Source organism: Phytophthora ramorum (genome assembly GCF_020800215.1).
Source record: "Phytophthora ramorum isolate Pr-102 chromosome Unknown Phyram_PR-102_s0003, whole genome shotgun sequence".
NCBI lineage: Eukaryota > Oomycota > Peronosporomycetes > Peronosporales > Peronosporaceae > Phytophthora > Phytophthora ramorum.
Window position 1 is genome coordinate 1,309,438 of NW_027150649.1, and position 24,996 is coordinate 1,334,433.

The 24,996-nt window shown below is 53.5% G+C and overlaps 11 protein-coding genes across 12 annotated transcripts; 5 read left to right on the forward strand and 6 right to left on the reverse strand.

The window, feature by feature from the left end:
* Positions 1-742: 742 nt before the first annotated feature.
* KRP23_3599 (putative calcium-binding protein CML21) lies at positions 743-2,334 on the reverse strand (the record flags this gene model as incomplete). The annotated part of the gene is made up of 9 exons (XM_067888470.1): positions 743-906; positions 970-1,052; positions 1,125-1,207; positions 1,296-1,359; positions 1,428-1,486; positions 1,586-1,804; positions 1,884-1,923; positions 1,991-2,047; positions 2,111-2,334. 9 exons carry the CDS (start codon positions 2,332-2,334, stop codon positions 743-745), a joined length of 993 nt encoding a protein of 330 aa, XP_067747710.1.
* Positions 2,335-2,508: 174 nt separating this feature from the next.
* KRP23_3600 (Transcription initiation factor TFIID subunit 13) lies at positions 2,509-3,129 on the forward strand (the record flags this gene model as incomplete). Its single annotated transcript, XM_067888471.1, has 3 exons — positions 2,509-2,722; positions 2,790-2,887; positions 2,950-3,129. 3 exons carry the CDS (start codon positions 2,509-2,511, stop codon positions 3,127-3,129), a joined length of 492 nt encoding a protein of 163 aa, XP_067747711.1.
* A 307-nt stretch (positions 3,130-3,436) lies between these two features.
* KRP23_3601 (uncharacterized protein) lies at positions 3,437-5,156 on the forward strand (the record flags this gene model as incomplete). The annotated part of the gene is made up of 7 exons (XM_067888472.1): positions 3,437-3,883; positions 3,964-4,015; positions 4,088-4,162; positions 4,247-4,285; positions 4,349-4,531; positions 4,624-4,721; positions 4,791-5,156. 7 exons carry the CDS (start codon positions 3,437-3,439, stop codon positions 5,154-5,156), a joined length of 1,260 nt encoding a protein of 419 aa, XP_067747712.1.
* Positions 5,157-5,495: 339 nt separating this feature from the next.
* KRP23_3602 (Histone chaperone ASF1) lies at positions 5,496-6,361 on the forward strand (the record flags this gene model as incomplete). Its single annotated transcript, XM_067888473.1, has 2 exons — positions 5,496-5,604; positions 5,664-6,361. 2 exons carry the CDS (start codon positions 5,496-5,498, stop codon positions 6,359-6,361), a joined length of 807 nt encoding a protein of 268 aa, XP_067747713.1.
* A 263-nt stretch (positions 6,362-6,624) lies between these two features.
* KRP23_3603 (Protein arginine N-methyltransferase 1) lies at positions 6,625-7,656 on the reverse strand (the record flags this gene model as incomplete). The annotated part of the gene is made up of 1 exon (XM_067888474.1): positions 6,625-7,656. One exon carries the CDS (start codon positions 7,654-7,656, stop codon positions 6,625-6,627), a length of 1,032 nt encoding a protein of 343 aa, XP_067747714.1.
* A 492-nt stretch (positions 7,657-8,148) lies between these two features.
* KRP23_3604 (60S ribosomal protein L24) lies at positions 8,149-8,987 on the reverse strand (the record flags this gene model as incomplete). The annotated part of the gene is made up of 4 exons (XM_067888475.1): positions 8,149-8,331; positions 8,398-8,475; positions 8,547-8,730; positions 8,977-8,987. The coding sequence occupies 4 exons, from the start codon at positions 8,985-8,987 to the stop codon at positions 8,149-8,151; spliced, it is 456 nt and encodes a 151-aa protein (XP_067747715.1).
* Positions 8,988-9,411: 424 nt separating this feature from the next.
* On the forward strand, positions 9,412-11,031 carry KRP23_3605 (Aromatic-amino-acid aminotransferase 1; the record flags this gene model as incomplete). 2 transcript variants are annotated; one of them, XM_067888477.1, is made up of 5 exons in its annotated part: positions 9,412-9,751; positions 9,834-10,033; positions 10,088-10,370; positions 10,452-10,556; positions 10,646-11,031. In XM_067888477.1, 5 exons carry the CDS (start codon positions 9,412-9,414, stop codon positions 11,029-11,031), a joined length of 1,314 nt encoding a protein of 437 aa, XP_067747717.1. The 2 variants fall into 2 exon arrangements, with proteins under 2 accessions (XP_067747717.1, XP_067747716.1); XM_067888476.1 differs by having other exon boundaries at positions 9,837-10,033.
* A 283-nt stretch (positions 11,032-11,314) lies between these two features.
* On the forward strand, positions 11,315-12,405 carry KRP23_3606 (Tricarboxylate transport protein, mitochondrial; the record flags this gene model as incomplete). The annotated part of the gene is made up of 4 exons (XM_067888478.1): positions 11,315-11,683; positions 11,752-11,877; positions 11,932-12,112; positions 12,191-12,405. 4 exons carry the CDS (start codon positions 11,315-11,317, stop codon positions 12,403-12,405), a joined length of 891 nt encoding a protein of 296 aa, XP_067747718.1.
* A 630-nt stretch (positions 12,406-13,035) lies between these two features.
* On the reverse strand, positions 13,036-14,271 carry KRP23_3607 (uncharacterized protein; the record flags this gene model as incomplete). Its single annotated transcript, XM_067888480.1, has 1 exon — positions 13,036-14,271. The coding sequence occupies one exon, from the start codon at positions 14,269-14,271 to the stop codon at positions 13,036-13,038; it is 1,236 nt and encodes a 411-aa protein (XP_067747719.1).
* A 2,946-nt stretch (positions 14,272-17,217) lies between these two features.
* Positions 17,218-21,120, reverse strand: KRP23_3608 (uncharacterized protein; the record flags this gene model as incomplete). The annotated part of the gene is made up of 1 exon (XM_067888481.1): positions 17,218-21,120. The coding sequence occupies one exon, from the start codon at positions 21,118-21,120 to the stop codon at positions 17,218-17,220; it is 3,903 nt and encodes a 1,300-aa protein (XP_067747720.1).
* Positions 21,121-23,218: 2,098 nt separating this feature from the next.
* Positions 23,219-24,797, reverse strand: KRP23_3609 (uncharacterized protein; the record flags this gene model as incomplete). Its single annotated transcript, XM_067888482.1, has 3 exons — positions 23,219-23,272; positions 23,327-24,615; positions 24,710-24,797. The coding sequence occupies 3 exons, from the start codon at positions 24,795-24,797 to the stop codon at positions 23,219-23,221; spliced, it is 1,431 nt and encodes a 476-aa protein (XP_067747721.1).
* Positions 24,798-24,996: the final 199 nt, after the last annotated feature.

Consider the following 24,996-nt stretch of genomic DNA (forward strand, 5'->3'; position numbering starts at 1 on the left):
CTGTGATTCCAGGCGGTCCCAGATCGACTAGCTCGTTGGATCGTCCCCGGAATCTGTACCAGCATGAAGTAATTTGCGATGCCGTGCCCTTGCCATCGAGGTTTCAAGCTGCACCGACACGTCGTTGGTAAGAGTCCCCAAGCAAAGAGTTACGAACCCAGCACACCACCACATATCAAAGTTTGAAATTCTAATCGGTTGATGTATCCGCTGCTACTTGACCCACAGCCACAAGCGACGGAAATGCCAGCGTTGACAGGAACAATAACATTGGTGGGCAGAGTGTGTGTGTGTGTGTTGGGGGGGGGGGGGGGGGGGGGGGGGGCTACCACTTCTACTTGTGCTACCTCGATGATGCTGAGTGAAGATGTAAGTGGCAGTTATTGTGCGGATAACTGACTGAAGAGAATAACTTTGTTTCAACCTGTGATGCGCATTCCAGACGCATTCCTGTGGTTCGAGACCGATGTTTGGCCCCCATCGCCAGTGCATCGCGCGCACAGGCTAGACACAGAGTTGAGGTTTTCACGATCGAGTTTGACAACAACCGTTACGAAAACTAGAGCTCTGGATATGGTATGGCCGATGAAGATGAAAACAAACATAGTTACTCCAAAATGTGGTAAGTGCGTTCGTCGGCAACGATACTTTGGCCAGCAGAATGCATTATTTAATAAGAATCCCATCTGGAGATATTACCTTACTTTTGCCAGCGGACCAGTTCAGTTGAGCAGTCTTGGAACTAATGGACGGCATTTGCGATCGTGCTATCATCATCTTCAAGCCCCATCCAGGATTCAAAAGCCATCAAGAACTCCTTGAAATGAATGTTGCCATCTCCATTCCAGTCCATTTCCATGAATCGCTGTTCCCAGATAGCCTGGTTGCTCGAGTCGTCACTCGTGTCTACCAATCGTATTCAGCACAAAGTCAGCCAAGAACCATAGGGGCAATACAAAGATAACTCACCTTTGTTGAGCTCTCGAGTGGACATTTTTTTCGTTGGAGAGTGCAGAGCCATTGAACTTTGCAGTTTGGTCGCCATCTCGACGCTGTACAAAGCACAGAAGTCAATATATACTGATCCGACAGAGCATTGCCATCAAGGAGGTTGTCCGACTTACCGATTAATCACACCATTTCCATCTACGTCAAACCACAGGAATGCATCCACGGCCAGCTGGAACGCGATCCGCAGCTTGTTTCCCTACACAATGTGTTAAACGAAGGAACGAAAACGTAAATATTTTGCCTAGCAACAATTACGCTTGTGTCAAGATAGGTAGGTATCTCACCTCTCCGAACAAAATCGATCGCCTTGGGCCAGCTGTTGAAGTCTTGTTGCTGCCGGTTCGAGACCTTTGTGCGAAAAAGAAAATAAGTGAGACGCGCCCTAGGAAGGTCATCACAGCGTAGAGTGCATGTACATGGGGGAGTAGAAAATGCTGAGTTCCTGCTTTTGTTCGCCCTCTAGAGAAGGGATTTTCTGTATGTCATCACATTGAAAACATCGTCAGTATGAGATGCGTCGGCTCTGGCTGAGCAAAACTTTTCCTCCTACAGAATCGAATGGTAAAATACGTACGTGAAGAACGAAGCCGATCGCAAGGCACACGAGAAACTCCTTAAACGTCAACTTTCCGTTCTCCATCATATCTGACTCCTGGAACACTTGACCAATTTCTTCTCCCGAGAAGTTGGCGCCTAGCTGCTCAAATACTCTCGAGAGGTCGCTAAACTCAATGTAGCCTTTCTTTTCCTTGTCAAATGCGTGGAATGTAGTGCGCACACTATTAAAGGCATCCTGCAAGGTCCCAACAACACCATCACCACACCGTCAGCTCTCTCACTCTCATCATCGAGCTTACAAGCCCACTACACACCGCAGCCTGAGGCAACTTAAGCAGAATCCTCGTAAACTGGCTGCAGACAAGCACCAATTTGCAAAAGTTAGTGCCAGTAACATGCTTCGAACCATCCTCTCTCCTACTTGTCTTTGTCGTGATGCGCCCGCTCCACCCACCGCTCCCTGAGCGCGTTTGTGATCCTTCAACACCCAAAAACTTCAGCACAAAATACTAAACCTAAACCAATTAATTGCACCTCCTACTTCTGATCCAGTGGTGTAGGCGGACGCGATGTCTGCTCCACCGGTCTAATACTCGCGATGTTGGCAGTCAGCAGCTTGGCGACGGGCCCGCTGGGCGGCGCTCCTGGCTGTTGGATGTCCGCCACGGCCGGTGACGGGGCGGGTCCGCCTACTGCCACGCGCGGGGTGGCATTGGACTCGTCGGCGCGTGAGGAGCTCCTCAGAATCGACGACTTGTTGCCCATGTCTCTCCTAGGCGGCAAATATGAGAGTGACGTTAGATTGCAGTGCAACTTGAAGCTATCTTTAACGGGCCAATCAGCGTGGTCAAGTCACTCGATCTCTTACCGCTTTTCAGCCAATAGTATATCGCTAGAGTGATGGTCACTGGCAATTGTAGCTGTACAGTGTATTTTAGCATGAGCAAGACTGAGGCCAACGGCGCGAAGAAGAAGGCGGCGGCCAAGTCGCGCAAGCGCAAAACCAGTGACGTTGGCGCCGGCGCCAGGGCGAGCAGTTCCCCGGCGAAGCGTGTAGCGATCGATACGGCGGCGGCCAACGGCTCGGGCACCGATGCACACGCGGCCCAAGCGGCGCTCAAACCATTTGTGCGTGGGGAGCTGGTGGAGAGTAGTAGGTGGACGCAATTGAGGCCGTTGGGCAGGGAGCGAAGAGACTAACATACTATTGATAACTGCAGTCAAGCACATGCTATTCGGCTTCGGGGACGAGGCTGAGCCGCTGGATGAAACGGCTGAGCTGATGGAGGACCTCGTGGTCGAGCACGTGCACGCCATGGTACGTTGTGAAGTTGTTGGCGGTACTGTATGCTGTATAGTTGACGCTTTTGTGTCTTTCAGACCAAGAAGGCCATGGAGCTGGCGGCCGTCAAGGGTAAACTGGACACCGAGTGCTTCATCTTCCCCATCCGCAAGGACCCCGAGCGCTACGACCGCATCGCCGAGTTGCTGCGTGCGAACGACGAGTTCCGAGCCGCGCTCAACAGCGGTTTCGACCCGAGCGATGAGAAGATGTACTAAAGAGTTGATAGTGGACCCCGGATTAAGTTTATGACATTCTGGAACGAGCATGGCGCTGTGGTTGAACTGACCGACCACCACTTGGACTTCGTAGGGATGTGCAAGCGTGAGCCTTGAATGGGCGCCGACACCGTTACTTAGCCCGAGCGTCACAGTATATCCCCCTCTAGAGTGCCCTCCAGTGCGGCACTCACTTGGCAGATGTATACGTTACTGTTTTAGCTGAAATGCACGCCTGTTTCTGCTAGACCCAGGTGGTACCGGACGTTGAGAGCAGTGATTTTCCTCTTCCGTTTGTGTATGCCGCATGCTCCTGGAGAGGCAAGACGACGTCGTTGGCGAGAGCTGCCCCTCCAAGTTCGACTCCGAGTGCCCCGCCGCCATGATGGCCACCCCGATTACGCGTCTTCCGCGGGTGCTGGACAAAGGCGCGATCGCCGACTTCCGAGGGTCCAGCAGCGGCGCTGGCACTGGCGCTCGCTCGTGGCTGCAGCGCTCGCACATCCAGCGGGACGAGGCCGAGTCGTCCAGACGCACCAGCAGCGATTGGAAGTGTAAGAACTCGCAGCGGCTCAGGGCGCAACCGTCCGCGTCCGCCATGGTGCTGGCCCGCAAGCGCAAGCGTGACGAGCAGCGCAAGCTTCTGAACGGCAAGAAACAGTGCACAGAAAGTGACAGCAGCGACTATAATGCAGCAGACAGCGAGCGAGAGAGTCTGGACATGGAGGACCAGCTCACTGCGTTTGTGGAATATGTGCGTGAGCAGTTTTTTGTGTGTTTTATTGCCACGCTGTGTGGACTCATGTGGACGAGGAATTGATTGATGGTGAGCAGAATGCGACGGATATGGACAGCTTGGACATTAACCCGAGCCAAGACTTTGACGGTGTGTGGTGGTTTCAGGTTGCTATAGTTCGTGGGGCTGATGAAAGCATTATTTGATTTTTGCCATTTGTAGGCGACGCAGGGCACGATATAGCAAACCAAGCATCTCAGTGTATGCAGACTTGTGGATGGGAGGACGTCACGGATGGTAAGGGTGTTGACTGGCGAATGAAGTGGGAGCAGTGGATAGTGGTCCTAAAGATTGTGCTTGTTTCTGTGTATGGGGTTTCAGTGAACCAGTTTGAGGAAGAAGCATCGGAAGTTTTTGACAGTGCGTGGAGCAGCAAATTTCTATCATTTGATCCATCGATGTAAACTCATTATCTTGTTGCAGACGTTATTTATACCCCACGGCCCGCTTCGGTCCCTGTTGCATCTACATCAACTAACCGTCGGCCACAAGGAGTGAGTGATTTTGAAAGTGCACACTCTCGGTTTCGACCGACACCCACAGCCATCCCAGAAAAGACAGCCGAAATTGGTCATGCTTCCGATGACAGTGAGGGCTCGCTTAGCGGTACGTTAAGATGCATCGATGTGGAGTCGTCCTCCGAACTGATTTCGTGGAATCTCCGAAAACTAACGTTGTGTTTTCACGCTCATGCTCAGATGGCTTTAACGTTGCGGCAAACCTTGCAAGTAAGAATAAACCAACGGCTCGACCGCCAATCCTCAATTCGATCCGAAGTCCAAAGCCAGAATCGAAGGTGATTGTGTGTATAGCTTCGATATGGTCGCTGCGGGATAGCATTAACATGTTTTGTTCGCTGCACCAGCCGAATTGGAGACAACGGCGCTCAGTGAAGCGAGATTGCTCGTTTTTGGACAACTCGAGCTATTCTGTGAATGGGCGGCTCTTGCTGATGGCTTCGCCCACGCCCGTCGTCAGCACGAGTACGCCCAGTGAAATCTCTTCTGACCGAATCATCGAGCTGAAGGACGGATGTTTCGACTCCAGCGATGGTGTCCAGAAAGTAAGCAGTGCGCCGTCATCTATGCCGGCTACAGTGACAATCTCGTCTCCATCGTTTACTTCCAGCGCTGGTCCGTCGAGTCTTCCCGTGGACTTTCAGCCTCGACTCGCGAGGAAGCGGAGGAAGGTCGACCAGCTCACTCTGGACGGCTTTTTCCGCAAGTCATGAGGCATATAAACCTGCAGGTGCACAGCTAGCTGACCGACGACGACACCGCAGCAAATTTCTATTGGACATTTTGGCAGCTTTTTGAATATTGATTTCTTGTATATAATGGCGCAGTACAGTAAAGAAACTTAGTGAACAAAAGCCACGAATACATGCAAGTTGCCTTCATAAGGAAAGGGCGCGAAAGTGACCTGTGGCAATATCGGACTTAGTCACCCATGCACGGTACACTTTCGTTTGGTTTTGGCGCGCTCGAGTGACAACTCATTCCCGAGCCGAGCCAAGCCTAGCCGAACCTCCCCTCATTCCCAAACCTTCCTGCGCCTCATTGCAGCAGTCATGGCCTACGTCACGCTTACCAACATCACCGTGCTGGACAATCCCACGGCCTTCACGAACCCCTTCCAGTTCGAGGTTACGTTCGAGTGCGCGCAGCCGCTCGAGGCCGGTGCGTCAAATTCCCCGCCCCAATTATTGTACTTTATTTCTAATGCATATTTAATGCAGACTTGGAGTGGAAGATCACGTACGTCGGCAGTGCCGAGGACGAGAGCCGCGACCAGGTGCTGGAGGAGGTGCTGGTGGGTCCCGTGCCCGTGGGCACCAACAAGTTCGTGTTCCAGTCGGACCCGCCCAACCCGGACATGATCCCAGACGAGGACAAGGTGGGCGTCACTGTGGCGCTCGTGACCTGCTCGTACCGGGGTCGCGAGTTCGTGCGGGTGGGCTACTACGTCAACAACGACTACGCCGACCCGTTCCTGCTGGAGAACCCGCCCACCCGCGTGGACGTGTCCAAGCTGCAGCGCAACATTCTGGCCGACAAGCCGCGCGTCACGCGGTTCCCCATCGACTGGTCGCCTGCCGGAGCTCAGGACCCTAACACCATGGAGGATGGCAGCAACCAGGCGCCCAATGGCGCTGGCTTCGGTGCCATGCAGACCGGCACTTCTGGAGCTCCCGGTGCCAGTGGTGATATGGATATGGACTTCGTGGACGATGAGGAGCTCGTAAAGGCAGCTGCGCAGCTGGACCACAACTACACGAACATTGTCATTGACGGGAACGCCGCCGCCGATGGTATGGACGAGGACATCGACCTGGAGGAGGACGATTATGAAGATGATGAGGCCGACTCTGTCGAGGAAGCGGAGGAGGAGGACGCCGATGGTGACATGGAGATGGAGGACATCGAGCAGCAATAAACCAGTCCACGAGCCATTTGGGTGGTGTACAGGCCAAGGCAGCAAGTCAAACAAGGAAGATACTGTATTTATAGAGAGAAAAACAAGCGTGGGGAAGCGCTGAAGCGGATACAGTGCAAGCGATGAATTCGTACGGACGTGGATGATGAAAATGTTTGAGTATCTTTCTTTCAAATGGGATTAACTTCTAGTCTACTCAGATGCATGCGTCGTAACGTAGTGTATCTTGTCGAATCCCGCGTTGGGGGCTGCCTTCCGTCAACTTAGCGCAGCTTGAACTCGTGCAGTTGGTTGTACGAAGCGCTGGCGCCGTCAAAGTGCACGCTGATGTCGATGTCCAGGTCGCGCGGGTTGGACGCGTTGGGCTTGCATGTGAGTTCGCCCTCAATCACTTCACCGGGGCTGCAGGCAAGCTCGCCCTCCAGGTAGAACACCGTCTGCTTCCAGTGCGTGTATTCCGCCTTCGGTCCCGTGGAGAAGCTCAGCTTCTTGTGCGTCGCGGAGAAGGTGCAGTCAAAGTAGGCCACCAGAGCGTGGCAGTAGTCTTGACGGAAAGTCGTGAGCTTGAAAGGTGACGAGAATGCGAGCTCGTCCTTGGTAACCTTGGTCAGGTCAATGTCCAGGATGGGGCACACGTCCGTCAGCAGCGCGTCGTTGCCCACGGTGTCCACCAGCGGCTCCACCTTGGCTATCTCCTTGATACAGCTCATGTCGAAGCCGTACACGCTGTCCCAGAAGTCGAGCTTCTCAGCCTTGTACTCGCCGTCCTCAATGGCGCCAATGTAGAGCGTGGCGTGGTCCGGGAACATAAGCCCGCCGGGCACCAGGTACTTGTCCCGGGCGTACAGCACCGTGTCCAGCATGGACTCGTACAGCAGGAAGTAGCCCATCCACTCGGAGATGATGATGTCCACCTTGTCCACGGGCAGCGTGAGCTCTTCCATCTTGCCCTGGATGAGCGTGATCCGGTCGGCGAAGCCGTTGGACTTGACGATCTCGCGCGCCTGCGTCAGGATGCCCGAGCAGTCGACGCCGTACACATGCTTGGCGCCGGCCTTGGCGGCGAACATGGACAGGATGCCCGTGCCGCAACCCACGTCTAGCACCACCTTGTCCTTGAACAGATGCTTGCTCTGCAGGATGGCGTTCATGTAGGCCTTGGTGCGCACCGTGTCCTTGAGCATCTCCTCATGGATGCCGAAGTGCGAGTACGAGTCGAAGTAGTAGTCCTTGCTCGTGAGCTCCTTGGAGGCTTCAGCGGTGGCGGGGGCAGGCGGAGGCGTGGCGGTCGACATGGCAACAAGAGCAATGAGGTCAGCAATTGAGACTTTTGGTGGAGCGGAATGGAGTATCAGCTTGAACAGGCTTCAGCGGCCAAGCAATTTGATTGGTGCGCGATGGAGGTGTGTTAGCTCATGGTCATGGACTCCATAATGGAGGTACAGCGTTTAGCGTGGGTATGTAATGCGGTGCCCAGATGCAGGTCGACCAACTCCACGTTGCCGTAAATGATGCCTGCATTTCTAAAATCTGTTCATTTCGATGAAGGCAACGAAGACGATGACAATTGGCATAGGAAGCGAGATTCCCCCTCCAAGACTGACCTCTATTGCGTTCGTTCAACTTAACTAGGTAGTACAGACTGCGTCCAAACTACCTGACAAAACGAGGCACCAGAGCGTCCGCCCATTGCTCGAAAGCAGAAAAGGAGGGCCTTCCCGTGTCGATGATTGGCATTCAAGAGGTGGCGAGACTCCCATGGTGATCAGTCGATCAGATCAACTGACTTAGATGGCACCACGGTTGCCCGACTTCTTCTGGGCACGCGGGGCGTTGCCGCCCTTGGCTCCCTTGCTGGCGTGCTCAGACTTGCTCACGGCCTTCTTGGCCTTGCTGCGGTCCTTGGCCTCCTTCAGGGCGGCACGAGCAGCAGCACGGACCTCCGGCTTCTGGTTGCGCTTCTTGCGGATCTGTTGTCAATGCACCCAGTTAGAGTTTGCTAATCTATCGCGAAATCCTAGATAGCAGCAACTTACGTCCTCAGCCGAGACTCCGACGATAGCACGCTGGATCTTGGTCGTCTTGCGAGCACGACGACGGGAGACCTCCTCAACCTGTTACGACGCATCACAGAGTGAGCAGCAGCTCGCACGATCCTAATACCAAAAGGCTCTGCACGACGAACCTTGAGCTTCTTGTTCATGCGGCGCCAGCCAAGGGTCCACACGATCTTCGTGGCCTTCTTGCGCTGCATGAAGAGCGACTTGCTCTTGGCGTTGATGAACACGTAAGCCGTGCCATCGCGACGGATGTAGCGCGAGCCGTGGCCGGGGTAGATGCGGCTCTCGCTGAACGAGCACGTCTCGGTCCTGATGTCAAAACGCCGCACATGTCGTTAGCGTCACCGATCACCGTTAAGTCTCGCTGCGGTTTGTGTCTATTGTCCAAGCTGAAGCGAGAGGCGGCAGCAGGTCGTTCTGGTCACTGGCTGATCCTGTCGATGTCCTAGGTACGCTGTTTCCTTCCTGTCTGTCTGTATGGAGCCTGACCGACCTGCGCCTTCGTCGCCCCAGCCGTTGCTATCGACCGATCACATAAAAGTCAGGTGCACTTACTTAATCACCATTTTGCTTCAGTCTTCTCGGGAGAATTTATGCCAATTGACTCGTTGGAAGGGCTTCCGGGGCTTTGAGCCAGCAAAGGGAGGCGCGCCACACTATCATTACATCATACGGTGGCTGGTTGTAAGGCGCTTACTTAGTGCGTACTTTATCTGTTTGCTGAAGTAGCGGTAGGGTGGGATACATAAAAAATCAATCTTTCCGGTCTACCCATGCTTAAAGGTTCGAGGGAAAACAGGTAGAAACAAGTAAGAAAGACTCGCTCCGTTCCACATTGAAAGACGTTTACGTGTTCGCCACTTCCTAGATCCGGTTCGGTTACGGTTCACGGTTCGGGATAGGGGAGCAATTGTCAAAGTTGAAGCAGGAATGCTACTGCCACACACCAAACACAAATCACCACCGAACTTCAGAATCAAAGGTATCAAGATGGCTGCGCTGATCCGACGCTGGAGCTCTCGCAATGCCGTCTCTGCACGACGCCTCGCCACCCCACTACAAGCCGCAGAGCTCTCTCGCTCTATGCACTCGAACCGTGACCTGGCTCCTGTGAAGACGGTACAGTCATCGGCCTACGCTCAAACGCACGCGTCCAGCAGCGTCATCAATTTTGGGATCGGCCAACCTTCGCCATCCCTGCTGCCTCTCGACGTACTTCGTAGCGCTGCAATGGACCGATTGAAACCGACGCAGGACCCAGTAGTGCTGCAATACGGAGCGGCGAAAGGGTTCGTTGGGTTTCGAGAGGAGATCGCCAAAGTTCTGGCAGGTAGCGGTGGTCACCGAAATGGTGACAGGTAAGTTTTTTTTTCAAGGGATAACCGATTAATAATGTATTGTGCTGTCACTAGCAGGGGCAGAGTCTGTCGACCTGGAGACGTTGATGGTAACTGCGGGAAACTCACAAGCGATTTCGCACGCCGCAATGGTGTTTTCCAAGACGAGCAAGCGTGTGTTTGTGGAGGAGCCGACCTACTTCTTGGCGCACGGTATCTTCCGCGAGCTTGGACTGGACATGAAGGGCATCCACGCAGGAGAGGGTGGGATCGATGTACGTCCCTCTAGGTTTGTTGCAGAAATCGGTTCACTAACGCGGTGGTTGCAGTTGGACGTGCTGGAGGATAAGCTGGCTGCTGGTGACGTTCCGGCGTTCCTGTATACCATTCCGTTCTTTCATAACCCCACGGGGGCGGTGATGTCTCCAGACCGCTGCAAGCGTCTAGTTGCTCTTGCGCAGAAGTACGGGTTTCGCATTATTTCGGACGAGCCGTACAACCTGTTGCATCTGGATGGTGGCGCGTTGCCGTCCCTCGCGTCGTATGACGACTCCGGATTGGTTGTCTCGCTCGGCAGCTTCTCAAAAATCCTCGCTCCAGGACTTCGTCTAGGTAAGAAGCCAATATGGTCCCTTCTTCCTGTCCACCAAGCGCGTCCAGGTATTTACGGATGCGATAATATTTGGCTTGCAGGCTGGGCACAAAGCAGCACGGATACAATTCAAGCGCTGTCTACCATCGGTGCGCTTCGTAGTGGTGGCGGTCAGAATCCTGTCACTGCAGCACTCGTTCACACCGGTAGGTACATTGTTGACGGTGGTTTCCTAGTCTTTCACTAACACGTCGACGTTGCATGTCATGCTTGCGGCTTTCGTCTGTACGGTCAGTGCTTGAGCAGGACCAGTTGTTACCTCACATCGAGCACTTGAAAAGCGTCTTCCGATGCCGCAGGGCCGCCATGTGCAGTTCTTTACGTGAGCACTGCCCCGACGTCGCGTTTGTCGAGCCGTCAGGAGGATACTTCGTGTGGCTCCACCTGCCTGACGGTGTGCACACCGAAGTTCTACTGGAAGAGGCCACAACTCACCACGGAGTCGCTTTCACTCCTGGCACGCGATGCTCACTCGGAACGTTGTACGGCGATGGCGACGACGGAGTTTCCACGGGCTCCGCCATGACGCGTTGTGCACGCCTATCTTTCGCCTTCTACAACGAAAACGAGATTCGTATGGGTGTCCAGCGGCTGCACAGCGCGCTCACAAGCCTCACATGACTTGATAGATTGGGCAGGCTTGAGAGTGCAGCGGTACCGACACCAAGTGACATCATCGATAAAGCGTAAAAGTTCATCACGCGTAGCGAATACCAGTTACAATTTGCACTGGTTGCCATGCGCCTTGAGGTGTAGATACTATTTTACGGACACCGTGTCCTATTTACCGTTTCCGGCGGCACTGTTTGTGCAAATCTTGTCGGATGGTCTGCCGGTTGTCGAACATTCTTGTGGCTATCCCACGCCCAGCTTCAGTTCTGAAGTCCGTCACGCATTTACCAAAATGGTGACCAAGTCCAAGAACCCCATGGTGGCCACTACGGCGGGTGCAATCGCGGGTGGCATTGAGACGCTCGCCATTTGGCCCATGGAGATGATCAAAACCAACCTGCAATTGGGCACCATGCGCGCGCAGTACACCGGGATGGTCGGCGGCTTCCGCTACCACGTGCAGACCGACGGTGTCGGGTCACTATACCGCGGATTGGTGCCCGTGCTCATCGGCAGCATCCCCAAGGCTGGTATCCGGTTCGGAGCCTTCGACTTCATCAAGCGGAAGCTTGCAGATGAGAACGGCAAAACGTCGGCCGTACGCAACCTCGGGGCGGGTATGATGGCCGGTGCCATTGAGGCGACAGTCACAACGACGCCGGTAAGTTTGTACTAATGGTAGAGTATTAGAGACGAGTGTGACAACTGACAAGCGTGGTGGGTGTGTAGATTGAGACGCTCAAGACCAAATTGATCGGAGCTAACGCCGGCGTGTGGGAAGGAACGAAGATGATCCTGGCAAAGGAGGGTATTCGCGGTATTTATCAAGGACTTTGGGCGACGATCCTGAAGCAGGTGCGTAGCAGTGAGGGGTCCTAGAGATGCCAAACACTAACGGTTGTTGTGCAGTCAACGAACCAAGGCTTGCGCTTCATGTGGTTCAGCGAGTTTCAGAAGCGTGTGAGCCCGGAGTTTCTCGAACGCCAAGGCATTATCAGCGATGCCCAGAATCTGACTGGCACCCAGCGTGCGTCCTTGAGTCTCATCGGTGGCATGACGGCGGGCGTCTTTAGCGTGTTTGGCAACAATCGTACGTACCGGTGGTTTCGTGTGCCTTTGCTGGGATGATTTGCTCATTGATGCGGTTCTTGGCTTGACGGTACTGCAGCGTTCGACGTGGTGAAGACGCGGATGCAGGGACTGCAGGCGCAAAAGTACAAGAACACGGTTGATTGCTTCCGCCAGATGCTGCTGCATGAAGGCGTAGGATCCTTCTACGCTGGCGTTGTGCCGCGACTAGGCCGCGTGATCCCGGGACAGGGTGTCATCTTCATGTCGTACGACAGCATCACAGTGGTCGTGGCCCGCTATATCGAGGACTGAGGTAAAGTACTCCTTCCTCGTCAGCCAGCCAGTCGATCGGCCACCAGTGCGGTCGCCGCCCGATTCGCATCTCGCTTTAGAAGGCTACCAAGGTGGCCGTCTTGGGCGAGAGCTGACATGACAAGTGCTTCAGAGCTACGGAAACCAGATTGTACTAGAAATTGAATGAGTAACCAAGGCGTTCCATTCATCATGACATGATACATTTTTGTTATGTCCATCCTGCTGAAAAGCCAATGCAGACGTGGAGAACCCCTATATTTTGTAGCGATAACTTAGCGATTGCTCCAGGCTGTACATGTACGTAGGCAGGGAGGTGTGAAATGTGTTATTGGGATATAATGTATCAGCAAGTGCACTCCATTGATCGCAAAAACGGAAACACATTGTCGAAACTGCATGTGATTTTGGTGGAGAATTTCGGTGAAGGTGTTTTCGGTGACGTTCTGAATCGGACTCAAATGACAGACTGACTGTTGCTACTCGAATTATTTGCTCGCTGTAAGGGTCATGCACATTCAATACAACTTGTATTTTGCTTCACAACATCACATTGGCAAAAGCTCAGCTACCAGTGGCTGGCATGACGCTATAGCCGTGTACAAACAGACAACGGTAAATTCTAAGAGCCTAGAAGCTATAGCGTGACTTCACGTGCTCGAGCACACGGCGCAGCATCCATCCATCACCTGGGGTGATGGTCGGCGACGAACCTGCTTCCATGATGCAGACCGGGAAGTCCTGTGCAGGCTTGTCAGTGGTCTCGTAGAAATCGGGGAGGCCAAAGCCGTGGCCGATTTCGTGAGCCACGATCGTCAGTTCCTCGCCATCGATAGTGGCCAGCATGTTGTCTGCGTCCACACGCTGACCCCAGTCACCGCCGGCGCCACCGCCCTGGCCCAGCGTAGGCCACAACGACATATCGAACGGCTCTCCCTTGCAAGCACTGGTGTCGGCGTTGGCTGCGAAGTCCGTGTGCTTGTAGCACGCGTCGGGACACTGAGGAACGCCGTCGGCATCCTTTTCGGTCGTGTAAATCGTACCGAGAGAGTCGTCACTCCAATCGAATAGCGAGGCGTCACGGGTTGCCCAGCCAACAATTTTCACGTCAATCTGCTCGAATGGCCAGCAATCGTACCCGATCAACCACTCGTTCCAAGCCTTGAACTGGCGGTTCAGCATGGCCTCGAACTTGGACGCCACACTCTTCGAGAGCTTGTTAGTGCTGTCCCAGCGGACGCAGTAAGTGAGAGAGCCCTTGTTGGTCACGAGCTGGTCGAAGATGTAGTTCTTGAAGTCCGGAACGTACTTACTCATACGCTGCTGCCAGACCCAGTCAACGTACTTCGTGCTGATGTAGGCATTCGGGTTCCCGACGACGCACTTGTCACTGCCCGAGGTGATGTCACCGAAGGTGGCATGCTCGCCAGTTGAGTTCGATGTCGTCGACGGAGTTTCGGCACTCGAACCCTCCGAGGAAGTTTGAGTAGGAAGTGAGCCTGTTGATGGGGTTTCGGCGCTCGATCCCTCGGAGGAAGCTTGCGTCGGAAGTGAACCGGTCGTGCCAGTGCTGCTCGATCCGGAGGAATCCGCAATTTGCGTAGGGGTGGTCACCTCGGGCGTCTCGGGCGCGTCCGTCGTTATTTGTGTCGGGGCGTCCGTGGTTTGTTGGTTTGGCGAGTCCGTCACGGTTGGCGTGTCCGTGTCAGGGTAGTCGAACCCGATTGGTGCCGTTGTGGTTGCAGGGGCGGATGTAGACTTCTTCTTGTAGTAGCATTTCGCGGCCGACGAAACGGAGCTGCAAACAGCCAACGCAACGAAGGCAACGATCAGTAGCTGGGAGGTCCGTGCTCGACGTGTCGCCATGGTGGGGAAATTGGCAATGTGGCAAGGACGGACTGCGGGAAGGTAAATAAGAGATCACGAATTTCGCGACGAAAGACGTTGATCCGTATCCGCAGGGTGCAATCAGGCGAACCGTAACGCAAAGAAGTCGAACGGGATCGGAAACGTGAGCCGCCTCTACGGTAGTTTCGCCTGCGTAATACTTCGTAGTACATTTTACGGAGTTCGTAATGCGTCAATTGACCTGTCGGTGTCGCTGTTCGAGCTGCAATGTAAAGGAGTTCTTTTAGTTTCTGCAACCTTCGTCAATCAATCGGCTATCGGTGCAGAGGCAGCCGGTTTTGAGAATGGAAAAGGTTGCCTACCCTAACAACTACAGTTCTGCTCTCCATATTCGTCAACATGAACCGTATCAGTATCTAGAATTGAATAAAGTTTCGCATACCAAATAGACGTGATTCCAGGTTCTTATTGATCCATTTTTGCAGCTCATTTATTATCAGAGGTTGCAAATACGGGGGCGCAACTGTATTTTGAGTATAGTGGATGTCAACCTTCCCGCGCTGTGTACGTGTCCGAACTAGGCTACTAGTATTAATAAGGAGGAATTACCTTATCCAAGTGGATAAGAAGAAAAAACAGTTACTTGTTGCTGCTCTCGCCTTGCTCGCTCGCTTAAACATCCCCGCCTAATTGGCGGGTGTTGGCAACCAGTGAGTGCGCAGAGTGAGTGGGTTGCTTTTTGTGCTTCGCTTGAATACACCCGAGTGCTTATCCACTCGGATAAGGTAATTCCTCCAAGACTAACCTTTTGGCAGGTCGGAGTGAAACTGATTTCTTGGCGAAGCAAAGAAGACGAACCTCTGCACCACCAGCTAGTTCCTAAAACCAAGATGGTCTTGCCCCTACAACTTCTTCGTGGTCAGGCGTACAATGACCTGAGGCACCACGCTGTGAACATTTTTCTCAAGGAACAGTTGTCCTTGAAAAGGCTTTGGCTGCTCGAAGAGCAGGCACCAACTTCCCCACCTTCGTGTGCTTGTATTATTGAAGTGGAGTGGAGTTCGACTTTGCAGCGTGCAATTTCAACTAAGTTGTCACGGAGAGAATCCATACGATTGAGGCTGCCTGCACATTGAAGTATAGGATGCCGAAGCGACTATTTCCGTTATTCTCACATAGTTGCTTGTACAATTCCTTCCGGCCCATCCAAAAGCGAATATCCTCATAGGACCCTCACCCAGCGACAATACATTCGGCGATACGGTCGGTCCTCGTGATTGAAGACCTCTACATTGCGAGTGAATCGTCGGCATTCCCTTGTAGCTCATATTTGCGGATTTGGATGATCGGGTTAAGTTTCAGAGCAAGGTGAAAGAATTCGCCGGGTTTATCATAAATCGGACTTCATAACACAAGTTGCTCCGCTGCAGTTTATCTGGCAAATACTAAACAGGCATCAGCACCTGGGTAACTAACTATCCAGCCACGTCAGTAAGCCGACCAGGATTCTGGCGCTGTTGGCAACGAATACGTCTTAGTGCATGTATTATATTTATTATAACAACTAAAAAAGATTGTCCACGTCATTAACTCTTGCAGATTGATGTCAAACTCCTTGGTCGTCTGTTCGATATTAAACAACGTTCACGCTGCGTGAATCACGCAAGAGCGTGAACGTCGTGGGATGCCAACTTTACGGTGCACTGGGAAAGGTGTACACCCGCTGGACGAGTGCAACCAGCTTTGTCGGGAGCTCGCCGGGGGTCGATATTGGCATCTGCATCAAGTGGAAATGGTAGGCTGGTCGTGTTTCCATTGGAGTGATCACTCCCTCACTACGATCGATCTGACAGTAAAGCCGCTGCATTACCGGAAACACAACCAGTACCAGTACCCCAAAACTCGGTACAGTATTTTATTTTCATTTGAAGAATGTAGGGCCAGGTGCTCACTCTGTTGCTATTTGCACGTCTGGCTAACTAACTGCCCATTTGCGCTGACTCCAGCCATTGTCGAAGCCGCTCTCGCCCACACCAAGTGCAAACTATGAACTCGCAGTCCCTCGCCACCCGCAACGTGGGGCACAAGCGTCGGCTCGCAGAGGACGACTCCACGCCGCAGACCCCCGCCTGGCGGCGCAAACTTGCCCGCGCGCAAACTCAAGAGCCAAGAGCGCAATTGCGCAAAAGTGAAGAGAGCAAGAAACCGGGCGGCATTTTGCTCAGCAGCCCGACCGACGTCTCGGACGCGGCGGTTTTGGCGCAACCGCAAAAGATTCGCACTCGACAAGCGAAAACCAGCGGACTGCCAAACCTGGAAATTGTGACAAAAGTTGATCCAGAATTGTCAGATGTTGTTGATGCACAAGTGGAAGCCGAAGCTCTAACCCCACGGCCATCAGTGCGTCGACACGCCCCCCGACGTCCCCCGTTGAGTCGTAGATGGGCTGTGGGGCCAAACCGAGCGAGATTTGGAGTGGGGATCGTTCGCTGTCGCAGTTGGCGACTCAATGGGGAGGAGACGGAGACTGAGGACGAAAGTCCGGCACCTTCACCCCGGAGCAAAACTGCAAGCACCTCCGCCAGTTTCAGTGTTCCCGTGTCTGCAATGCACTTTTCAAGTTGTGAAGATGAAACTACTGAAGATCAAGTCGGAGCTTCAGTTTTGCCCATTGATCCGAGTCAAAATTGCTTCGACCGAAGCTTTAGTGAAGACCAGTGGCAACTCCGCTCACCGTCGCCAGATGAGGAATTCGTTCCCGAAAACTCATGCTGTGGTGGGAAAAGTGTTGAAAAGGATGAAGAGGAACAAGATGAATTGCATTCGTGATCGGCGCATGAAAAGTGCCTTAAAGATATTAAATGGTGGGAACTGCGATCAACACAACAAAATATTACCCACGAAATACAACCTTCCCCACTCCGGTATTACGGAACAGAAGTTCGAGATGGTATTTCCCACCGTTTACAGTTTACCGTCGTACCCGAGGAATAGCGCTGTTGAGAAGTCGACCATCGCGTCGTGTAAACGCTTTTGTAAAGCAACAATTTTGCCCCGTGCCAGGTAAAACTCCTTCCGCGACGGCAGCTCTTCAATCGCCTTTTTGAAGTGAAGTTCAGCACCAGCCATGTTGCCACTGCGTGCAAGCGCCACTGCTTTGTTGGCGTACGCGTAACTGCAGCGCGGGATAAGAGCGATGGCAGCGTCAAAATGCGCGAGGGCAGTAGGCAACTCGTTGCGACATAAGCACACAACACCGAGGTTGAGGTGCGCGACACCCGAGGACGGGTCCAGATCAAGTGCACGCTGAAACTCGGCAGCGCTCTGCTCAAAATTATGCTCCCTGAGACTCAGCGTGCCCAGACACACGTGGGCATGCACCGACAGCGGATCGAAGTGCAACCCGTCGATGAAATCTTGACGAGCTCGAGTCAAATTCCCCATCTTCTCGAGCATTATACCTCGATTCAGCATGTACAGCGCGAGCATCTGCTCATGTGAGCCGGTGAGGTGGACTTTGGGAGCGGGGGTCTCCATTTGTGCAAGCAACGATGCTGCAGCGCTAGTACCACTGCTTACATCGGTCGGTGAGGCCACCGCGATCCCGCTGGATTGCCGACGTGCTCCGTTGCGTCTAATTGTTTTGCGTTCCAAGGCATTACGATGAATCGTGCCACTTGTAAAAGCGTAAAAAATGTTTTCCAGGTTGGCGGAGGACGCAACGCATGAGCGTACAGCAGCATCCATACAGGCAATAGCGTCATCTCCTCGGCCAGGGAGCTGGAAAAGTGCAAGCGCCTTGCTCTCAAGACACGCATGGTTTAGTGGCTGGGCTAGTGCGATAGCATCACATTGTACAATGGCTGCTCGTAACGCACTCTCCTTCCGTAAACAGTTTGCCAAATTGAGACGGACATCGACATTGGAAGGCTGCAGTCTTGCAGCGCGCAGGTAAAATCGTCGTGCTCGTTCAAGATACGCGGCGTGTTGCATTTGGTCAAGGTGGGTCTCGGTCTTCGTGGCCAAATTAAAGTAGGCATTTCCGCTATCGACGTAGGTGTCGCGACCAAGACGTCCATAGGCGGCGAAGTGCTTGGCAGCATCCTCGTATCGATTCAGTTGCAATAGCGCAAAACCAAGTGCTCCATGAAGTTCGTCATCATCTGGGGCGCTTTCCTGGACCTCTTCCAGATCCTCTAATGCGCTGGCAAAAACTCCGAGGTGACAGCGTACAATTGCACGATTGCGGTGTGCAGCCACGTCGCGTCCTCGTCCAAATAGTGCAATGCTTTGGCTATATGATCTCTCGGCTTGAGACCAAAGCTCAAGCTTTTGATACGCCACACCGCGATTGAAAAGCGCGTACGCACGCACTTCTCCGATTGCTGCAGACTCAAGTTTGATGGCTTTATCAAAATCTTCAATCGCGGCGGCGTATGCAGCGAACTGGCACTTCAGTACACCCAAACTCACGTGAGCACGGGCATGTTTCGGTTGACGTTCCGTTGCTGTCTCCAGATCCCGAAAAGCACGATCGTACTCCTCGCCGAATGCATTTAACTCGGCACGATCCACGTAAGCGTCTGCGAGGAGGGGTTCCAATCGAATGCATTTGGACAAATCCGTGATGCTACCAACGAAAAACTGCTGCATCATTTTGCGGACCAGTACTTCGTCTTTCATGGCATCCGCGCCTAGCTCTCTTTCGACATCACGTGCTGTAAGCCGCGGTGCGAATCGAGACATATTATGCGCTGCATCGGGGGATCCAATCCAGGTTGATGCGAAATTAAACTGGTAAGCTACTCGCCATCGCATGTACAACTGCATTTGCACCACACCTCGTTCGTAATACACACGCCCCTCTTTCGGTGTTAGAGAAATAGCTCGGTCGTACTCAGCCATGGCATGAACGAGTTTTCCTACGGATACAAGCAATTGAGCGCGCCGTACATATCCCCGGAAGCTGGACGGGTCAGCACTAACGACCTTGTCACTCACTCGTAACGAGTTTTCAGTATCACCTAGCGAGTGCAGCGACTCGGACAGCAGTACAAGGTTTTCGCTCGTCGGGTTCTCAGTCACTGCCTGCTCAAAGGCATGTACTGCACTCTGGAAGCGTGACAGAAGTTGGAATGCACGCCCGCACAGCAGAAGAGCGCCCTTGGTATCGGCCATAGGTTTATTGTCCACGCAGGGATTCGTCCCCTCAGCAGGACTCACACCTTGACGGCTTGCTGGTGAATCCCCTGCCACATGTTCCACAAAGCGAATGAAGCTGTAAAGTGCTGGTCGGGCTAGTTTGAGTTGTAGCTCAAGCCTTCCACGTAGTAGATGCGCCCAGCGGTCGTTAGGTTGGGCTCTCGTGAGCCGAGTGTAGTCACGAAGTGCCGCTGCCGTATTTCCTTGGCGTGTATACGCTTCCCCGCGCAGATAAATTGCACGAGTGAGGCCGGCGTCATTCTCCAACGCACTTGTGCAAGCCTTTATGCATTCTTCGCTATCGTGATAATGGTTGAGGTACACCAAAGCGATTTGCAACCATGCCTCGGACAACGTCGGATCAGTGGTGACAGCCGCCTTAAAGTCTTGCAACGCGTTATTGAAGCGTAGGTCCCGAAGATGTAATGCACCACGAACTGTGTATGCACCAGCAATAGTCGGGTCCAAAGAAAGGCACCGCGAGAGGTGCTGCATGTTGTTGGCATGGTGCGCAGCGGCGATCTCAGCATCTTTTCCTGCTCCCGTTGTGTCGTTCATTAACATTAATGTTGCGAAGGCACCTCTGTAGAAATGAGCGACGGGATAGTGATACTCCATCACCACGGCATGATCAAAATCCTCCAACGCGTTGACCTTGTCATTTGAGAGCGCGTACAGTCGTCCTCGCTGAGCGTGAATGGCTGCCACTAAAAGCTCGCGTTCTACCGTAGACAGAGAGCGATAATCTCCTGCTCCGTGCGAGGACCCTGTTCCCAAACCACTGTTGTTGCTCGGAGTTTTAGGGGTCCGTGGTTTACCAAAGCCACCACTTGGATCAAGAACAAGTAGGTGCACTAGCCGCGTGAGGTTTCGAATAACTTGGCGTAGCACAGTCACATCGCCGGTGAATTCAAGGAGCCTCACGGTAAGATCGCCGACTGTCTCCACGACCTCTACAAGCGTGCAGCCCTTGTGAAGCGCATTCACATAATCTTGGATGATAGCCGCAACCAACTCTTCGTAGCGCATGTGTTCAGAATGATACTCAAGGCTCTGCTCCTCTCCCTCAATGGCACGCAAACGCAGCGTTGCTCGGTCATAATAAGCCCTCCAGCAACTCCGGTCTAAAGCTAATACAGACGTCAGATCCTGTAGTGCCGCACCCACAGATCGGCCGCGATGAAAAATTTCAGCTCGAAGAAGCAAAGCTTCCGTATATTGCGGATGCAACACCAGAGCGCGGTTCACATCAGCCAGAGCATTGTCAGCGTCACCTATTTTGCTGTGCAGACATGCTCTCAGCAGATAAAGTCGCTGGTCTTCTGGACGTAGTAGCAGGGCATGGCTCAGATCCTTGATAGCTTGAGTCCACAGTCCGAGTCGACGACAGCAGCGCGCTCTAAGAAGAGCTGCTAAGATGAACTCGCGCTCAATAACCACGCAGGCTGAGGCCAGTAAAATTGCTCGTTTCCAATCCTTCTCCGCCTCCGACAATAACGCTTTCAGAAACAGCTCATCTACCGTCATGTGCTGATCGCCTTCCTTCAAATAAGCCGCCAAGCTTTCCACAAGGTCGGGGGCCATCGCTTTGATCGGAACCTTGTTGTCTCCAGTTGCTAATCTCGTGTTGGTTTCGCTGCGCCTATCCGAACTGCGGCTACTCATTGACGAAGCTGGGCGACGCTGCAAGGCTGTATCATCGCGCAATACCACTTCGGTTTGTGTTATCACTGACATTTCCTGGCGCAAGAACGATTTCATTGCTCGTTTTGCAATGACATGGCGGCAAATCCGCAACATGTGAGCCGATGTTGGGTCCAGCTTTGCACGTACTGGGATGGCGCCCGATTCACCTTCAATTATCTCCGGCATAACGGATGGGCGTCGCCGCAATTTCTCCCTTGGCGGAGCAAGTGGCGAGGACGGCACAAGTTGTTTCCCTTCGCCTATTGTTCGTAACGACGAGCCCTTGGCCAAAGTTTGTGCTGTCAAAGCAGGTATGTTTGCGCTGGACATCAGACGCATTCGATGTGCAGTTTGGCTGATAGCTTTATCCACCGATGCAAGCCGGTGAAGTATTATAGTTGATCCCCCAACTGATCCGGTACCATCTTCTGATTCGCCATCCTGCAAAGATTTTTGCGGCCTTGCACTTGTTGGACCAGACGTTGTTGTTGTTGTTGTTGATGCAGTTTTTCCACCACTTGCTTGGGCTATAGCGGACACACGCAGTGCATGTTGCTCGGTCTCGCGAAGTTTACGGGCAATGTTACTCACGTGGAGATACTTGCGGAGGATGACACCACGCAACACGTGATGGGTAAACACCTGCGGTTGTAGGCCACCCGCTTTGCGGAGCACAATTGGCGTTGCGAGAGTGTCATTAGCGGGCTCTGGTTTCACAGCCTCCGGAACACATTGCATTTCGTTTTCATCTGCGGTAGGATGCTCGGGTACAGCCGCCAATGAATTCGAATCAGCAGAATGTGGAGGTGAGAGAATTTCGTGATCATCCTGTCCGTTCATTTCTCCTGGTACTGAAGACGGAGGTGACAACGACTGGAGACGAATCGGAATTGACTCTGGAACAGGCAGCGACAGAGGTGGGCAGGGATCACCCAAATGTGCTCCGATACCAGAGAAGCTGGTCGATACTGGCGAAGGGGAAGGAGGCGTGGACTCAATGTTGATCGGGTTACTGCTAGGAGTCCCGGGAGTAGCCTCGCTCGGGCGAAGTGGTGTAGCTGGGCGGGAATGGTCATGCCGTGAAGTAGTCGAAATCAACGGTGTTGATGGTATCGAAGATACAGCTGGTGTCGATGGGGTCATAGTTGCTGTTGGAGTTGTTAGGCTCGCCCGTGGCGTAACTGGGCCATCGAAAAGGTAATGGTTGCTTTCTTGGGTAACAGGCAGTTCGACTGCCGACATATTTTCCCCTTTCCATGGGGCAACCCGCGACTCGTCTGCGGCGAGCCTATCGTCCGACGTAAATCCATTTACTCCTGCCCCACCTCGACTTGATGTCGGAGTGGGTATGGTGTTATCGACAGAAATCTTCCAGCTGCTTTGTCGTCGCTGTGCGCTTGGAGACGGCACAGTCGGGGGAGGTGCAAGTGGTTTGCCATGGGGAAATACAAGAGAAGGCTTCAGCGGAGGCATTGGCTGCGGCTGCCATCGAAAATACTTCGGCGTATTCGACGGTGTCGGGAGATACGGCCTTTTCACAGAGCGTGGGCTGAATACAGCGGGGAGTGCTCCAGCAGGCAAAATAGGTTCACTACCGCGGCCTTCATCTTCTTCGGCCCCACGCTCGCATTCGTAGACGTCACCGTCCAGCTGATGAAGTCTTCGATGCTTACGCTGAAGCTTCTCGCTTTCATCCACGGTTATCACCCCCAGCGGCGGTCGCTGCTGAGCTGGCCGGACGTCAAAAAGAAGAGGGCGCCGCTTGAGTTCACAGTCCATCGCCAGCACTCAAGACTCAGCGCACCTGGAAGGGCACAAGATGCATTTGAGCTGACTGCAGTGAGCGTTTCCTGCCGTTTTCTCGGCACCAAGAGTCACTTCTACACGAACGCAGCATTAGGCCAGTCCTATATGATTAGGCACGGTGTCGGCGACAGCTCCGCTGACAACCCAGGGAGCCTTCCTATGTACTGAGATGGCAGAATCCACGACATGATGACACTGTTAAGCGAAGGTGGCGAAGCTCATTATCATTTGATCTCGTTTTCATGTTGTCTACCGTACCGTCCGCTCCAATCTACCGGAGATCCGCATTGTTCATTTTCTCCTGCAAATTGGCAAGGCATTTGCACTACCAAGCAGTTAGGCAAGTCACCACATTATTACAACAAAGCGAAGTTCTTACCTGCCAAGGTGCCAACCGATGCAATGAGTCGTAACGCTTGGATGCCGTCTCAAGAATTTGCGGAGACCACTTGTTGCACGCTTTGAGCAAGCTCGAAAGCAAGTAGTCCATGTCAGATGGGCGGTGTGTATCACCCATGTGTTCCGTGAAGCGATTGAGCATATCCTCGGCACCAGCGATATCTAGCTGGCCGAGGCGACAGAGAACAGCATCACCATACGCCTCATTCGCGAGAGCATACTGTTGGTTAGAGCGACGGATGTCACCGACTGCTTCAAAACACCCCTCGGCGAGCATCCACAACCCAGCATCAGCATACACCCGCGCTGCCCACAGCCCGTTCTCTGCAGCGCTGTGCACACTGCCACCAGCTTCAGCTACATTCTTGGACTGCACGTAGAGCTCCGCTACTTCCTTCGCAAGTTCCGTCTTCTTGCAATCCACGGGGAATTTGCGCTTCAGTCTCAACGCCAACTCCGACAAGCCGCGTGAAGCTTCGTCAAAGTACCCAGCAGAAGCCATCTCGTCACACACACTTCGAATCTTGCGAATCAACTCACTCTGGCCGTTCGGGTACGTGTCAACCTGTTCCAATGTGCACCAGGCCGCTTCCAGTTCGTAATTTCCTCGTGTCAGCACACCGCCCGCACCCTTCGCGGCTTCAAGAAAAAACACCGTCGCATTCTTCCAATCCTTGCGGACTTTGCACTGCAAGGCCTTCGCTTTTAGGTGTCGGTGCGACTCGGTCTCCGACCCCTCCACACCCGTCTGGAACCCCGTCGACGCTGCACCTCGTCTCCGCCTGAGCCCACCGTCGTCACTCACAGGAGCCGACCCAGAGCCTCCCACGAGGTACTTCTCAATGCCAGACGTTACTCCTCCACGAGAAACCTTTTGCACCCACGGCGCACGACACAGAGCCTTGACAAAGTCGCCAGAATCGTCCGCCCAGCGCCATGTCCCGAATATCCCCAAGGCGTGGCGCTCTCGGGACGGCACAAAGACGACACTGAAGACCAGCGCATTGTGAAAGCGCCAGGTGAGCGACTCATTGCGCACCAGCGACTTAGCCGTCTGGTACACGGCCGAGAACCACTTGGACACGCCCAGCGACGAGTCAGGCACCAGGTCCGCGGGTTCGTTCTGCTGGCTAATCCACACAGCGAACGACTGGTCCGACGGATTGGTGCACGCAGCGGCGAAGAGGAAGGCGCCCACAAGCGCAATCATCCGGAGTAATGTTGCCACCAACACAGGAAGAAGCGTCGCCATGAGGAACATGCCGAGCACTGCGACACAAGTAAACGGAACGGAGGTTAGATGGGTGTAACTTCGCTTCTATAGAGAGGTGGAAGCTCGAGAAGGTGTCACGGGGGAGCTTACAGATCAGGAAGATGGCGTTGTTAGCTGTCATGGGCGCTGGGGCCGTAGGAGCGGCTGCAGGTGCCGCCGGAGCCGACGTTCCCCACATCGGAATCAGGTGTGGGTTCCAAGTAAATTGTGACGAACAAAACTCGTGGTAAGTACGATATGTGGTGGTGGCACAGTGTACCATTCAAGTTGAAGTGCACCTTCATCAGTGGTGCTTCATGCTTTACGCTTGCGAGGACCGCACAAGCTGCTACGTAAGCACGACGACCTACTTAAGTAGTACGCTAAGCTACTGCTGA